Source organism: Dermacentor albipictus, chromosome 3 (assembly GCF_038994185.2).
Source record: "Dermacentor albipictus isolate Rhodes 1998 colony chromosome 3, USDA_Dalb.pri_finalv2, whole genome shotgun sequence".
Classification (NCBI taxonomy): domain Eukaryota; kingdom Metazoa; phylum Arthropoda; class Arachnida; order Ixodida; family Ixodidae; genus Dermacentor; species Dermacentor albipictus.
In genome coordinates, this window is record NC_091823.1 from 125622454 (window position 1) to 125637794 (window position 15341).

The following is a 15341-nucleotide window of genomic DNA, read 5'->3' on the forward strand; positions in this document are numbered from 1 at the left end:
GCATTTTTTCTCGGTTATGCCTCAAAATTATGGGATCTGATTCGTTACACGACAAGTAAATGAGAAGTATTTCAATACTGCCTTGTACTTTCCTTGTATTTTATTTGTTTCCATGGTGCCTTTCGTCAGGTTCTGAGTTGTCGCCGAAAGGTGAAAAAAAAAAGGAAGGCCAGGCTAAGCCTTGCAAAGGCTGCTACAGTTCCTCTACTCGTGCTTAATGTAAAAGAGAGGACGGATAGTTTCGAACAGCTATGATGTGATGAGATGTCTATGTTTGAAAATTAAAAGTTCAAAAGCAGGAAATCTTGTTTCTTTCTCCAGCTGACTTTTGAAACAGCGGTCTTCAAAACACTAAAAAAAGCAGCGATTGTTGCTTTGGGGCCAATACAAGTAACAACAGGCGCATGCGATGTTCTTACAGACGCAAAAGGTAAGCTTTACTGTGTATTTTAAGCACACCTCGTATGCAATGACGCATACCTTCGTGAAAGCGGCTTTCCGATGGACGGCCGTATATCTAAAGAGTGAGCTACTTACATGCTAGTACAGCATAAGTTTGGGCCACAATACATTTTTTAGCAAAACGAGTAACAGCGCTGGAGAACGGGACGTGCCTGAGACAGACGAAGCGCTGGCTTTCAACCAAAGTGGTTGAAAGTCAGCGCTTCGTCTGTCTCAGTCACGCCCCGTTCTCCAGCGCTGTTACTCGTTTTCTTCAAACATGTACCAACCAGCCCAAGTTAGCATGCTATTGAAATTTTTTTGTGCTGCAAACGTATTCCTACTCAACACCGACAAGGAAAGCACTGCATGCCACGTTACCTCCACAGGCGCGATTGTTCACGTCAAAATCCTGTTCCTATACATCGATAGCTTAAATTATCTCTTATCTCACATAAAAGAGCGGAATATCCACAGTGTCGTGCGTGCAATTTCCGGGACACAGGAAGGTTTATCTGTACATGAAGCCATATTTATCATTCCATTGCACTGCCTCTATGGTTTCACTCTCAAATAACATGTACTTCACAAAACACTTCTTTAGCTATAACACGTACTTGGAAGTGGACTAGCGGCACATGTGTGCCCCGCACTAGGAATTTGTGTTATATTTCTTACGATAGTTTATTGTATAAAAGAAGCACATTATTTTTTTCTGTATGTTGCGTGTATGTGGTGAGCATTCTAGCTAAAGCGGCGTGCTGACACAGACATTCTGGCAGTTTCCGGTGGGGAACTGCGAAAAGCTACAGTTCTCAAATCTCTGTTTCATAATACTCGGCTGGGTGATTCATTTCAAAGAGTTTGCCTGGCTTTTACGTCAATTACAGTGCTTTAAATTGTATATAATAAAGCATTGTAAGAATGTGGTGTATTATAATTATCGTTGAGTGTCGGTAGCAATATTGCACTAAACGATGATTAGGCAGTAAGGGGGGTTATGCATGGAATAAGTTTTTCCGCAAGCACTACTTTCATTGCTTAAAGCTTCAAGTGGGAATTGTAGTCGGTCAACTACAACATACGCACTAACTACATGCACTGCGTGTGGTTTACCATCTCGGCTATTTCGTGGCACCCCACTACCTTGGAAGTCGTAGCCTTGTCAAAAACAGTTGATGTATGTCAGTGCGTGTTACTCAATTCTAATGTGTCAAGGACTGCGCAGATTAGAGATTAGTGCAAAATACTGCAAAAACCGGAGAAAAACATCTGCTTAGTCAAAGCTGTCATTTTTTTACTGCTACTATATAAAGTTATGTCTTCCGCTAAATGACGACTATGCACCATTTCCAGGCTACTGCGACTTCGAGTTCGACGAATGTGGATGGCAATCTACCAGTGGTTGGCGACGACAGGCGAAGCAGTACTGGTTTGAAGAACCTACCCTGGATATGCGCTCCGGTCCTGTGAACTCTGGTGCGTATACGTTCAATGTTTAGGTAGGTTTTGGTGTTTGTTGTAGTCTTCCTGAAATACTCATGAACGAAATCAAGAAGTCAGCAATATAATTTGCCTATATTCTTTACGCGCAGTCATACTTACTGTAACCTTATTGAACGTGACTCCTACATACGGACTTGCATTGGCGCTGCAATTAACGCGTACTTATACTCATTACTTTCAGAAGGAAAACCTGAAAATTAACAGTGGTCAACGCCAGAATGCAACCAATCGCCATTAGAAGTTATATTTCATTTCGTTTCATTTTATTACCTTAAAGGCCCCAATAAATGGGGTATTGCGTAAGGGGTGCCAATAGATATGCATAGTCCCATTAACGGGAAGTTTATTTTTAACATTTTTAACGAATTGCGTTGGGCACATCATGACAACAACGTCGTTAGGAAAGCAGTTTCAGTCATCAGTTGTGCGAGGAAAAAAAGAGCTTGAAAGCGGGACAAAGCGCGAGCGTAGACGGGAAACCTGTAGCTGATAGCTGGTACGGTGAGATATGCATGTAGGGCGAAGGATATAAGGTGCGATATGCGTAGGTATGTGAAAGAATTAGTGCAATAAAGATAGGCTGGCAATGCGACGACGAGGCGATAAGGGGGATACAACGGATGCAGCTTTTAAGAAGGAAACGCTGATATCAAAAGAATATGGCGAGTGAATGAAACGAGCTGCGCGATTTTGTACAGATTCGAGATCATTAATAAGGCTTCCTTGATAAGGATTCCAAATTCGCGATGCGAATTCTCGTTTTGACCGGACAAATGATTTGTAGGCTAATTATTTTACATGTTGAGGACCGTGCTATAGATGGCGTTTTAAAAACCCTAACGTCCTGTTCGCGGATGGTATTATGTTAGCAACATGAGAATTACAAGAATGATCGCTTGAAAGTGTTACTTCAAAATGCTTGTGCTCCTAAATACTTGAATACTAAATAATCCTAAACACTTGAAATATCAATGAACGATATATCGAGGAATCTACTCATCGTCATACAGAGATCATAAAATACTGCTTATCTTCCGTGCGTTTAATCTAAACTTTATTTCTCCGGGATATAAAGAACGGGCAGAACAAAAACGTGGTCATGAAAGCGTTTATTTCTGCTCTACATAATATGTTATACAGCTACAGCAGGATCTTGCTTCACAGAGTGGCGTCAGCCACCTTCCCTGGCTTCCTTGAAAAAAGTATAATTCTCTATGGTGAATGTTCTGTGCACTGACGCACTTAACAGGAGTGCTCTGCCGCGCCATACGAGTGCCGTATATTGCCCATCCCGGCTGTTAAACGTGTCTAATTAAATACTGTTGGCGCCTTGGAGAAGGCCATACAGCTCCGTTCTTTGAGCATGACCCTGGAGCTCCTGAAATCAAATACTCACGTATTGCTGTGGTGATCTTCGACAGCTATGATAGATAATCATATAGTAGCACCTGCGATGTACTGTTACGCTAAAGTCAGACGGCCGTGACAGCCCACAGCTGATGAAATAATGTCCGACGATTGCAATACTCCACAATGCAAAATTTGAGCGCACCTGCACACGTTTTTCTTTTTATTTCGCTCTAAATTGAGGCAGATTATTTGAGACCGAAATCACCACACCGACTGACAGTGCGCCAGTGCAGCCAGCGCCTTCGCACAGGGCGTGGCAGTATGGGAACGCTGGTACGATGAGCGGCATTGGAGCCACCAGCTGTGAAAGAAGACTACGACGAACGCGCGAGAAGCCGCATGAACGAGTTCGCGCGGTAACGCTGAGGGATGCCGAGGCACAACCTAGGGACGGGTCCTACAGGCTCTCAAAAGACGTGTGAACTACAACTGCGGACGTCCCTCGACCTTATGCTAAGTAGCCGCAAAAGAGGGAGGGCCAGTGAATAATTCTTATCGGGCCGGTTCTATTCAAGGAAGCGCACTCCTAGAAATTTGCAATGGAAAAGCGCGCGCTGTATACAGCGTTATGGTCCGCGTTCACAACATATGCACGTAAGCAGGAATGCTCGTCAAAATAAAATGTAATATATCACAGAAATTGGATATTTCAATGCATAATAAAGCCACATTACAACTTAATAGTAAGGATGCGTGATTCTTTCGTTATACTGTTGTGGAAAATACATTCACAGACTGTATTATACGAATTACATCGGCACAGTTGTCTTATTTAAAATGCTTTTAAGAGGCGTCCGTATGAACCGCACCAACTTCTCCATGTTTAGGGATTCTGCTTGCTGTACTAATGGTAATATTATATCTAATTGCCAATTTTAAACCTCCGGAATTTGAGATGCGTGCCACACTTATCGAAAGCAAGCCGTCTAGATGGTAATAGGCCATTCTTTTTCCTTTTTCTTGCAGAATGAGGTGTAAGTTTACCTAATTTCTGAACAGAAACCGTTGTTACTTTGTTCCTTTACATAATCTATTCGCGCTGTTTGTTTACGAAGTTATCGCAGTTTGTGGGAACGTTATCATCGTTCATTATGTAAAATAAATATCTTCTGAGGAGGCTTTATATCCTAAATCTACGATCTGTATGTGAGGCACGTGGTAGTTGGAGACATCGGATTAATTTCGACTTCCCGTTGTTCCATAACGTGCACCAATATAAAAGTACAAGGGGGATTTTTTGTTTCAACCCAGTCGAAAGGCGGTCGGCGGGGCTGGGATTGAATTCGACACCTCGAATTCAACAGCATAACGCCATGGACATTGAGCCAGCGTTGCGTGTAACTTTTTATTATTTTTTTAGTTTCTTAGGGTGGTAACGGAGCGTACTCGGGGTTCTGTGGTATTCGTAGCAGTTGGAATGCGTTTCCCCAGAGCGGTTATCTACTTTAATCACGCTACCTTTCATAATACCGCACAATCGACGCTGCAACGTGAGTGTTCCAAGGGAAACATTTACCGCCTTACGGGTATATATTGTCGTTCCTCGCGAAGTCAGGATTTCTCGTTTAGTGAAGTGAATGTCCCGTTTGAAAGTGAAAACAATACATTCGATCAAATACACACTATTAATAACAATTACCTTATTCCTATGTACGGATGCACAAATATTCAAGCGACTGTTTTACTAATGAGAAAACATGACACGTGATTCCTTTTTTGGGGGGGAATATTTTGAGACTGCTGGTGGCACCTCAGATGAAGGTTAGCTCCTTTTGCAACAGCCGAATGTACTCCTTCATTGTGGTTACCCGCAGTGTACGTCATGACGGTCACGCAAGCTTCTTCACCACCCAAAGGTGCCACGGTGACCAGTCCTAACTGGCCCGGACAGAATGAGCCGCAGTGCTTGGAGTTCTGGTACCTGGAGGAAAAGGGAGGCGACGCCGGTCTGCAAGTAATAAAAAACAATTCTGGGAGTCATACTCTTATATCTGCAGCATTGCTTTTCGGAATATTTTTCTCGAAAGTTTTACTCGATAATTGATGGAGCGTGCATTAGGGAGAGTGCATTAGTAGACAAAAAAACAAATAAGAAACTTGCTTCGGTTATAACTTCATTACTGTACTAATTTATTATAAACGTCAGCGGTTTACTAAACTATCCACCACAGGAAAACCACATCAGCATATCAAGAACTCAACTATGGGTTCGGCATTAAGTTTATCGCGCTTCAATAAGAATTTTAAGGCACGAAACTCGTAGCATGTATGGTACATTGGGAAGTACAGTGTTAATGCTTTGGCACATAGCTTTTGTTACTTTAAGAAAGACCATACTCTGTTGAAATCTCTCTCTAAATGAAAGTGTCCTGCAGCTCCTCTTTTGACTTACGCAGAAATACATTAGAAGTTATAAGGCAAAGAGAAAGTACGCTGAAATCGAACGAGAACAACACCCACTTTCTTAATTTGGAGTCAGCCACGTGCTACTTTTTTGTATTGTAACGTCTACATCATCTTATGTTCGGAAGATCAAAATCTCATGCTTTTCAGCGGCATCGTCTATCAAACTTGAATCCCAGCTTCAAACGCGTTACGTGAGTTATAGGCCGTTATCAGTAGGAGGTGCGCTCTTCGATAAATAGCTGTAAACTCCAGTACCAGCGAAGCCTAATAACCATAACTGTGAGCAAGCTCGAATTGGTCGCAGACTTTCTGGCCGACAAGCACTTTGACGTGTGCGTCGAGGAGATAGTTTATGTTACCTTTATCTGCGTTTTTCTTGTCTTTGAAGTAGGCAAAGATGGAGAAAGGACGGGTGTACTAGTACATTAGAAACTCGACAAACTTAAGCATTCCTTAGAAATAATAAAGCCGGGATCTATCGCTCACGGCCAGCACCACCGACACCGATTTTTCTGCGACACGAGCTCCTTAACGCTATCGCGTTAAAACGCTGCCGCTGTCGCGTTAAGGCGAAGCTTCAGCGTCCTCCAATTTTACGTCCATGTTTTATAAATAGCCATGTGATCTTGCTACAAATATACGGAATGAACTTTACACGTTGTGCATACGTGCGGGCTTCGTGTAAATGCTTCGTTTTGCATATTATTTTCAATATATTTAGTGTTGCAAAAATGAGAGTAGTTATAACATGGCGGAACATTTGCAGCTGCCACTTTTCTTGCCCAGCTTTTCCTCGAGAAGTAGTACACTATCTATATATGTAGCGCAGAATCGAGCGACAACGAAACCCTGCGTGGTTGACAAGGGTTTCTTCTTGTCAACCACCAACTTGTCAACCAACTTCTTATTGCAAAAAAGAAGTTGGTTCAGATTGTATGTTTGATATATTATTAGATAGGCAGATGGGGATAAAGAAATAGCTTATCCTAGACACAATATTTAGTTATGTTTCTGGACTGGATCTATTTTACTGCACATTTCCACCCTCCTGACCTTCGAAACGCTGCTGTGACTTAAAACATCCATAATCGTTGTGCATCAAGAACCGTGCCGGTGTACTCATCCTAACTTGTGCCAATTGTATTTTGTATCACTCCAAAGAAACATAAGGCTTCGCGCAACACTCACTTGGGTGCGTTGTCATAACGTAGGTGGAGCTAGTGGTGAATGGCGCACGCAGTGTTGTTTGGAGGAAGCCCGCGCACATGGAACGTCAGTGGATGCTGGCGCGAGCTGACATCGTGCAAAACAAGACATTCCAAGTGAGTCAACAAGAAAATGAATACTTACGCATATCCGACGCAAATGTTGGAATCTGTGGCAAGCGAAGCTATCGTGAAGCGGGTAATGAAATGCTATAAATTTAACCATTTCATTCCTGCGTCTTTGGCGTAAAAACAACTGGCGTACGCGCAATATTTCTGGCGTCACAACTTATGTCGCTACTTGATATTGCCTTGCATTTCTTCAATTATTCTTATTAATTTTAAGTTAGCTGCCCATTTATTGGCAAATCCACCGCTGTGAGTTTGTGACAAAGTATTGACATTGTCAGCATTATCAGCATTATACGCGGTGATTTTCTCCAAGAGGCATGGAAGAATACGTGCCATTGATCCTTATGGTTACAAAAGTAGGCACAGAAACGTCAGAGCGGCTTTCCTTATTAAAGGAATTGTGCTCCCGAGAATATGCATCAATTGCAAAGAAGATACTAAAAGTGTACTTTGTTTCGTCACTGAATAATACCACAGAGAACAAGGCCAGTAGCCTGGACTCTATAACGGTAGAGAATAAGGTGGCGCTGTTCTGCGTGCGCGCGCAGAACAGCGCTACCTTATGTGCAGCTGCTGCAGCACAGCAGCAGCAGTTACAGCTCCAAGCAGAAAGTTGGAGAAGAGTTCCTTCGAGAGTGGTCATGCCGTTTCCTGTCGGGGGCTGATGGACGCGTATGGCTCAATTTTCGACCTGCCCGGTTCTGGTAGCCAGGCGATCAGAAGTATTAATTTAATGCACATAGAATGTAGGTGCCCGTGAGTTTTATGTGTGTGTACTCTCGTATACATTATCATTCTTGTATGTCTGTATGTCTCTTCAACATCATTGTACATAACCATGGTGTACAGTGCATATATGAAACATCATTCTATACATGTGAAATTTAGTTTATGTGCAACTGTACCTTTCCGTAGGTCTACGTGATTATATGTTGGTGAGTGAGGACTCGGACACTACTTTGAAAACGTACCGCGTATACAATGATCCGCTTTTTATATGTCGTCATCCTGGTGGAATTGTCCGTGATTGTGACTGATTGTTCGTATCGTCTCTTGCCGAAATAAACTTTTTCTAAACGCAGCCGCGGTTCGTGGAGGTCAGGGAGCATTCGCAAACTGAGTTTCGGTGTAAAAGTGAAGAAAGCAATAAGTGAGTGAGCGTCACCACATTTCTCTACATAATGTGTCAGTTGTAAAATAAAGTATCATATGCGGCTGTTATTTCTTGCCGGTACTTGTGAAAAACGGATCAAACAGATGAATGTATATCTGAATTAGCGAAGAAAATTACGTTTCTAATGACTAGGTAGAAATACACCGTTTGCAAGAAATGGCGGTGGAGTTGAATGTGAAAATAATTTGGTACGCTGGTTAGTCCATGCGAGCGCAGAATACCTATCCTAACCTAATTATTAGAAGCCATGCGATTTCATTGGCGACGGGGTGAAATGTCACTTTGCTGAATAGGCATAGCCACTGGAAAGTTGGTAAAACAGATGAAAGTTATTTGCTGTAATTTTGCTCTATAAAATGGAAGCAGTCATTATTTTTTGCATTTCGTACCACCAGGTGTCGCATGCTGATGCTGGCAGCACCGAAACGACATATTTCTGTCTTACTTTTTTCACAGATAAATCAAGTATTGATGTGGCATTTATTCAACAGCAAGTCATACACATGGTCAAGCAATATGAATACCTTCGTGTATACATAAACGAAAGAAAGACTTACTAAAAAAAATCCATCAAGGTACTCTGAGAATGAAGGAGAAGTAGGAATGCTGCAACAATGAAAAACGGAGCTCTTTGGGCCTAAAATAAATACCAGGTGGCGCGGATAATTCGGAAAGGTGTAATGATGCTTTTAAGGTTCCGCATGGCAGTAAAGGTTGTCGACATATAAGCAGGTGCGTATTGTTTCCTTTGCCAACAGTTGGCCTAACCAAATATCAGTCGCCAAGAACTAGGCGTTTTAAAAGTGTGTTTAACATAATTATTACAAAAAATACAGAAAGCTGTAATTAATTTTGAGGTGAAACAGCGTATAGTAAAGGAATAAAAAGCAGTGATGAATAAATACTTTCGCAAGGTACGTAAGATAATTGGCGCTCTTTCTTCTTATGGCACAGACATTTTAATGTCTTCGTCGTCTCCCTTTTTGCCTTCTGTTTGTTACGCTTTCCATGTATACAGTGGGCAGACGGACTATTTTCTGGAATGTCTGCCTGCCTTTCCATTTTGATTGCGTTGTCTGAACAAAGCGCCTGCGTCCTTTTTTTTTCTGTCCTCTTCTATGAATATCTTCCCGCCGTCGGTGCAGGTGGCATTTAGAGCAAACTTCTCGGGCAGCCTGGCTCAGTCATTGAGCATCGATGACGTTATTCTGCGACCGGACGCTTGCGACCACCCCGCCGAATGCGACTTCACCGATGGTCTGTGCGGCTACGTGAACAAATTCGATGGCTGTTTCCGATGGCTCGTCGGATCTGGTCGTCTGGAAAATCCCCATCTCTACCGTGGTGCTCCTCTGCCTCAAGGTAAGCCCGTGCAAATACTTCATCATTTCCTCCTCTTCTGTCGTGCTAAACGCCCGTATTCATGATAGTTCAATATTTACATGAGGGAACAGAATTCTTATGACCGCTGTCTATGCTTCACTTACAGTAAATATAGCGCCTTTAAAGACAGCGTGTGAACGTTGTGCAAATGCATCGGTAGCATAAAACACTGAATGTAAATGTGCCCTTTGCGAGATGAATGTTGCGCATAAAACCCGTGTGCATCCTGTACTAGTGCTAGTGCTAGTAATAGCCGACATTTATGTTTACTACTCGCACATTAAAATCAGTTTTTAGTTATGTATGCGTCAAATGTATTCAGCCTTTGTGTTTTCCCTCCAGCTGTAACAGCACGCTAGTAGCAGTAATTAAGCATGCTAGTAGCAGTAAACATAAGTGAGGGGCGTCAGAGGGTTCTCGCATCTGCTTCCTTCAGTGAGACGGGACTGTTGGGTCACGTGACGGAAAGTTCGCTTTTTCTGGCTCTCTACCAAACGGTGTTGCTTTCTCTGCGTCAGAGGCAGGCTTATAGCGCTTGCGCGCTATTGCGTTCTTAATTCAACAAGACTGTGTACGTAGGCACTATACGCATCACGGGCAACGGACACACCGATCCTTCCCGCTACTGGCAGTGTCGTTGAAGTGTCGGCCCTGAATGGGTCACTCCTCGGCCTTGCCTGTTTTAGGCTAGCGAGACGGTGGCGGTGCGGCCGTTTGGCGCCGTGTTGTGTCAAACAAATCGTATTTACGGCAGCACTTGGCTGCGGCCCCTTGAGCACGCTACTGCACGCCGTGCTGCTAATCTCCGGTTATCTCCGCCGCTGCTGGCCCCTGCGCTTCATCGCGCCAGCGTCGAGACAGCGTGCGCGGGCGTTCTTCTGTTAGTGTTTGTTCGCGCGCGCTTGGCACCATGCTCACTTATTTAATTAGTGAGAGAACGTTTACTGCAATCTATGATGTCTATAAAACTACGAGCCTTACTTCTTTTAGTTGTCTAACATTAGCCTGTCCCTATATATTCTTCGCTTTTCGGGCGACACTGCGACTTTTACTTGCGTAAACAGTGCCTTCCTCGAGTGATAGGGCATGCGGGGCAAACGTAGTCGTTGTCAAAGGTTTGCAAGTCGCTGAGCACTTGACACAGCGTGTCGCTTAGCTATGTAACAAAAAAAGCGCGAAGTTCCAGATGTTTCAAAACGCCATAGACTGAAATTCAGTTCACGAGGGTTGCAATGTGGGCTTGTTAGTAACGCCTCTAGGATAGGTTTACGGTAGCGCCATTAAAAGCCAGGATAAAAGAATAGTTGTCTGAAGTTACCGCCATGTGTGTCCCTGTGTGTCTTTTTTGCTGTCTTTTAAACGCGCTACCTTAAAGCTGTTTAAAACTGAAACAGGCCGTCATCCTGAACTGTACACCAGTACTTCCTATAACAGCGTCGGTATACAAGCAGAATATATAAAAGATCCTGTAAGCTAGATTCATTATCATGATTTGCCTTGACAGTAGTAATTATACGAACTTGTTGGCGAAGCTTGTGTATTGTGTCATACCTTTGTTAAACATCTGCAGACGACATGCATAATCACGTATGAGTCCGGCATCAGTGTTGGTTGACATACGACTATCCCTTGGCGCTAGAAGTATATATCGTGTGAATTTTATATTTTTAAATGGAGTTGGATTGAGTGTAGCGCAATAAGTTATTTTTCGAAAGTTCCATTTTATTTTGTTCTATTCAGTCGTCTATTTGTCCATCCTTTTCATGTGCTATCAACGTATATTTACGGGCGTTCTCTGTATATGCCAGACAGTTACAAAAAAAAAAGAGGGGTCGGGAGTGGTTCATTTGGCAGCATAGATAAGACAGATTATGATCCACGTTTATTAGCAATAGCAAAGCTGTAATTCTGTTTCTTCTCACTCTGTACTCGGCGAACAGGAACATGTTATTGATTTACAGCGAAAAGCAACAAAAGCAGGGATGACACGAATACTTTCCGCGTTTTCTTTGTCTCAGCGACTATTTGCGTTGTGAATCACAAAGCAACCATTGCTTAGCAATAGAGTAAAGGAACGAAGAAATAGACCACATGACGAGCGCTTGCACAAAAATTACGGTTTTCGATCGGGCGTGGGTATTGCGTTTTTGTAGCACATATTTTGCCAATTTTATGCTGTCTTCGACATCCTGTTGCAATTACACGCTGTGTTTTTCAATCAAATGCTAAATATAGATTAGAAAAAAAAAACGCGAAGTGCCGAAAACGGTATGAACTAACGCCCATTGCAGCAAATTGCGGGATGACGTGTGATTGCTTTTTGCGGAATTTCGTGTGACGTCCGATTGCAGGCAGGTCATCCACGTTCGCCTACCTCGACCTCACCACTGACAGAGCAGAAGATGAATCGGAAGAAGTGCCCAAGCAGATCAAACCCATATCCTTACAAAGTCCGATTTTCGATGTGGCTGACGGAGGCATTGACGTGGCGATTGAGTACTTCAGAAAAGGTTTTGGTAAGTAAGCACAAGCAATCTTTCTCGCTGCGAGCATGCCTCTAAAATAAAAAGTGAAATGAATTATAACGTCCAACACGTGAGAAATGCGCTTAGCGTGCACTATAGTAAAACGACTGAAAATTTCCTACTTCGAAATGCTGTAGATTTAGGCTGGTGGGCTTTGCCCTGCAGAAATGACAGTTTCTTTATTAAAAATTGAAAATAAAGGCAACATGTGTGTTTTATGAAACGTCATTGCTGTTCAATAAAAATTACGTAATACCTAGATTTTTTTATTACCACATGTTATTTCCCTGCCTATTACTTGGACGTTTCACATTCATTGCAGAATGTCTGCCAAAGAAAGAATAGGCGAGCATTGCTTCCTTCACGCAGCGTGCAATCAGCACAGATGAATGTAAGGACGAGCATTCGTACACACCGCATGTTTCGGTTGAACCCTCAGGGAAACATTTCATTTGAACTCCAACCACGACCAAAATACGTTTTCAGGGTATCGTTTTACAGTGCATTCGTTTTTATTTTGCGTCTGTACACATAGGACCGCCACGTGGAGTTCTGGATAGCCGAACGAATTCAACCAGCACTTTTTTAAGTGGGAACTTGCGGCGAAATACCGCCAGTTGTCTGCATTGGACATACGATAGCAAGGGAGATCGGTTAACGTACGCCTACTGTAGTTAAAGAAGAGGCAGAAAGCCTGCCGCCAAAACAGGCGTGTGGCAACACTTTCCTGCCACGTGTAGGGAACGGGTCTCCGGAACTATTTTTACAGCATGCCGTTCAACACCAATAAGGGATACCGATGAGGGGCGGCCGATGTATTTCCGGGGAGAAAGGCTGCCTAGAACCATCACGTTGACTCAGCATCGTTCATCCCAGTGGCAGTAATTTCAGCTGGGAGCCAATCTTTCATGTACTTGCCGCTGCGGCCAGAAGTGCCGCAAGTATGGCCAATGCCAACGCTGGCTTGCTTGGCTCCAAACGATTTTCTGCATTAGGTTTCTGCTACTGGGGTCATGCGTTTAAAAACACATTTCCGAGAGTAAACGAAGCGCCGGGCCTATCTCTAACAATTCAATTGAGGTGCAACCGTAGGTCAAAGTTATGTTGCGTTTTTATCGCAGCGGGAACACTTAATACCGGAGTGTCGACACTCCCTATGTTATCTCCTTAGATATATCCACTGCGAACCTATCCGTGTCCTGCTACAATGATGGAGCATCGCCGAAGCGTGAAGTAGCGCACCAACTCGAACTGGATGAAGTCTCGGTGTGGACGACGGTGAACTTTACACTCGAGCAAGGCAAGCAGTGCCAGCTCGTGATTCAAGTCGTTAGAGGAGCTTGGACAAACGGAACAATGGCCATTGGAAGAATGAAGGTTACGAAATCGCAAACAGGTATGTCCTATGTAGTGTGCGCATTACAAGAGTAAAACCTTGCATTCCAGAACTGGCGTATTAAATATGCTCATAGAATGTGGACAAAAATGAACAACGACAAAACGACAGCGTGTCTTAATAATATATTCTGCTAAGTTAGGCAGCATAGAGGCTCAATGATATTGACGTTTATGGAAGGTGACTCTATAATTTGCAAGTGTGTGAGATTACAAGCTCGTAGTTTTCCTGCTAAAGGGTAACTTTCGATTTATCAGGTACCAACGTTTCACAGTCTATGGCAAGAAAATATGAATATCTTGTGTTATCGTATTATTTTCATACTAGCTGAAGTTTTACTGTAATAAGCAATACAGAGATTTTGTAGCAGCCGTGAAATTTTTCAGGTACAATGTTATCGCAAATTTATTTTTATCCTAGACATTTAAAACCTTTTAGGCACCATCCAGGGAGATTAAGAGTGTTTATTAGCACTTTGGCCACACAGGCATTCATGATTGCATAAAATTTGTGTTAAAAACTCTTGTCCGCGTAGTGTGGTAGCAGCAAAATCCTGCGGGACAACCCGTGAAATTACCTTACTTGAAGCTTGGAGTGTTCGTGTTCGCCCAGTTAAATAATTTCTTGTTGCACTCTAGCTTTTTCGCAAAGCAATAATTTCAAGAGTATGTCACAACCTAGCTATCTCACAAATTAGTAATTAGCATCTAGAAGCATTAAAGACGCCGCGGGGCTGAATGCCACATATATGTGCATATGTCCTGTTTTTTTTTTTACTTCCTTTACCTCAGTAATTCATGCTGTTTCGTGTTCCCGCCTGCGCTTGCCCGCCAACATGGCCTTATTGAAGGAAAAAAAAGAAAATAAGCATTTAGTCATTTCTTTTGGCACGACAACAAAGTCATAGGAACGCACTGAAACCTTTCATCCAAGAGAGGAATGTGGAACCATCGCCTCTTACGTCAGCATTCTACAGAGCACCGCTGCTTTTATTCCGATGCATGCACCATCCAGTTTGAACGTTGATGGCAGACTGAGCAGTCAACATTTCAGTGCATACACGCATGTGGGCATGCGTGCGTGTGTGTGTGTGTGTGTGTGCGTGCGTGCGTGCGTGCGTGCGTTTCCTTTAACATTAAAGAAGGCGATGTTTAACTTAAACGTCAATGTTTTACCATCCGTTGCCCGATTTACAATTTTCGCATTCAGTTTTCTTTAGAAAATTGTCGTGCGAGTAGCGTCCCGATAAAATAGTAAACCACATGCAACCTTCATGCACTGTACCACGACAGCTTACAAGAGACGTACTCATAGAAACGTTACATTCGAGACACATAGTTGTGAACCTGAAAAGATAGCTTTGTACTCCACTTAGATTAACCTTACACAACTACAGTGAAAGACAAGCCACTGAGAATCAACTGGCCAACCTACCGCAATGGAAAGCCTTTAGATGTTTTTTTTTTCCGCCATTATTCTATTCTAATTTTTCCCTCGTTAATTTGTGCCTATTTAAGAATTTCTGTTGGCTTGTCGGTGCTTGAAAACGCCGTAGCTTTGACTTTCTACACCTGCTTTCACGACGTGATAAAACACGAAGTCTCGGAAGTCTTTGGGAAAACAGCGCCTCCTTCTTAGCATTCCCAAGCAGTTTGAACGTTCATCCGTAGAAGACGTTAATGTGCCCCGCGGCGAACCGTGCCGTGTTTCATGAGTGACCACACATTACGCGAAATGCTCCTCTTGTGTGCCTGTGTTGTTCA

At 43.0% G+C, this 15341-nt stretch overlaps 1 protein-coding gene across 1 annotated transcript in view; it reads left to right on the forward strand.

The window, feature by feature from the left end:
* The window catches only part of LOC135909440 (MAM and LDL-receptor class A domain-containing protein 1-like), a 194926-nt gene that overhangs the window by 53352 nt on the left and 126233 nt on the right, over positions 1-15341 (forward strand). Inside the window, exons 15-21 of the mRNA XM_065441395.2 lie at positions 322-430; positions 1798-1920; positions 5172-5311; positions 6975-7085; positions 9420-9636; positions 12009-12173; positions 13354-13578. Of these exons, the coding sequence (XP_065297467.2) occupies positions 322-430; positions 1798-1920; positions 5172-5311; positions 6975-7085; positions 9420-9636; positions 12009-12173; positions 13354-13578 (1090 nt within the window). The remainder of the gene's footprint in view (positions 1-321; positions 431-1797; positions 1921-5171; positions 5312-6974; positions 7086-9419; positions 9637-12008; positions 12174-13353; positions 13579-15341) is intronic.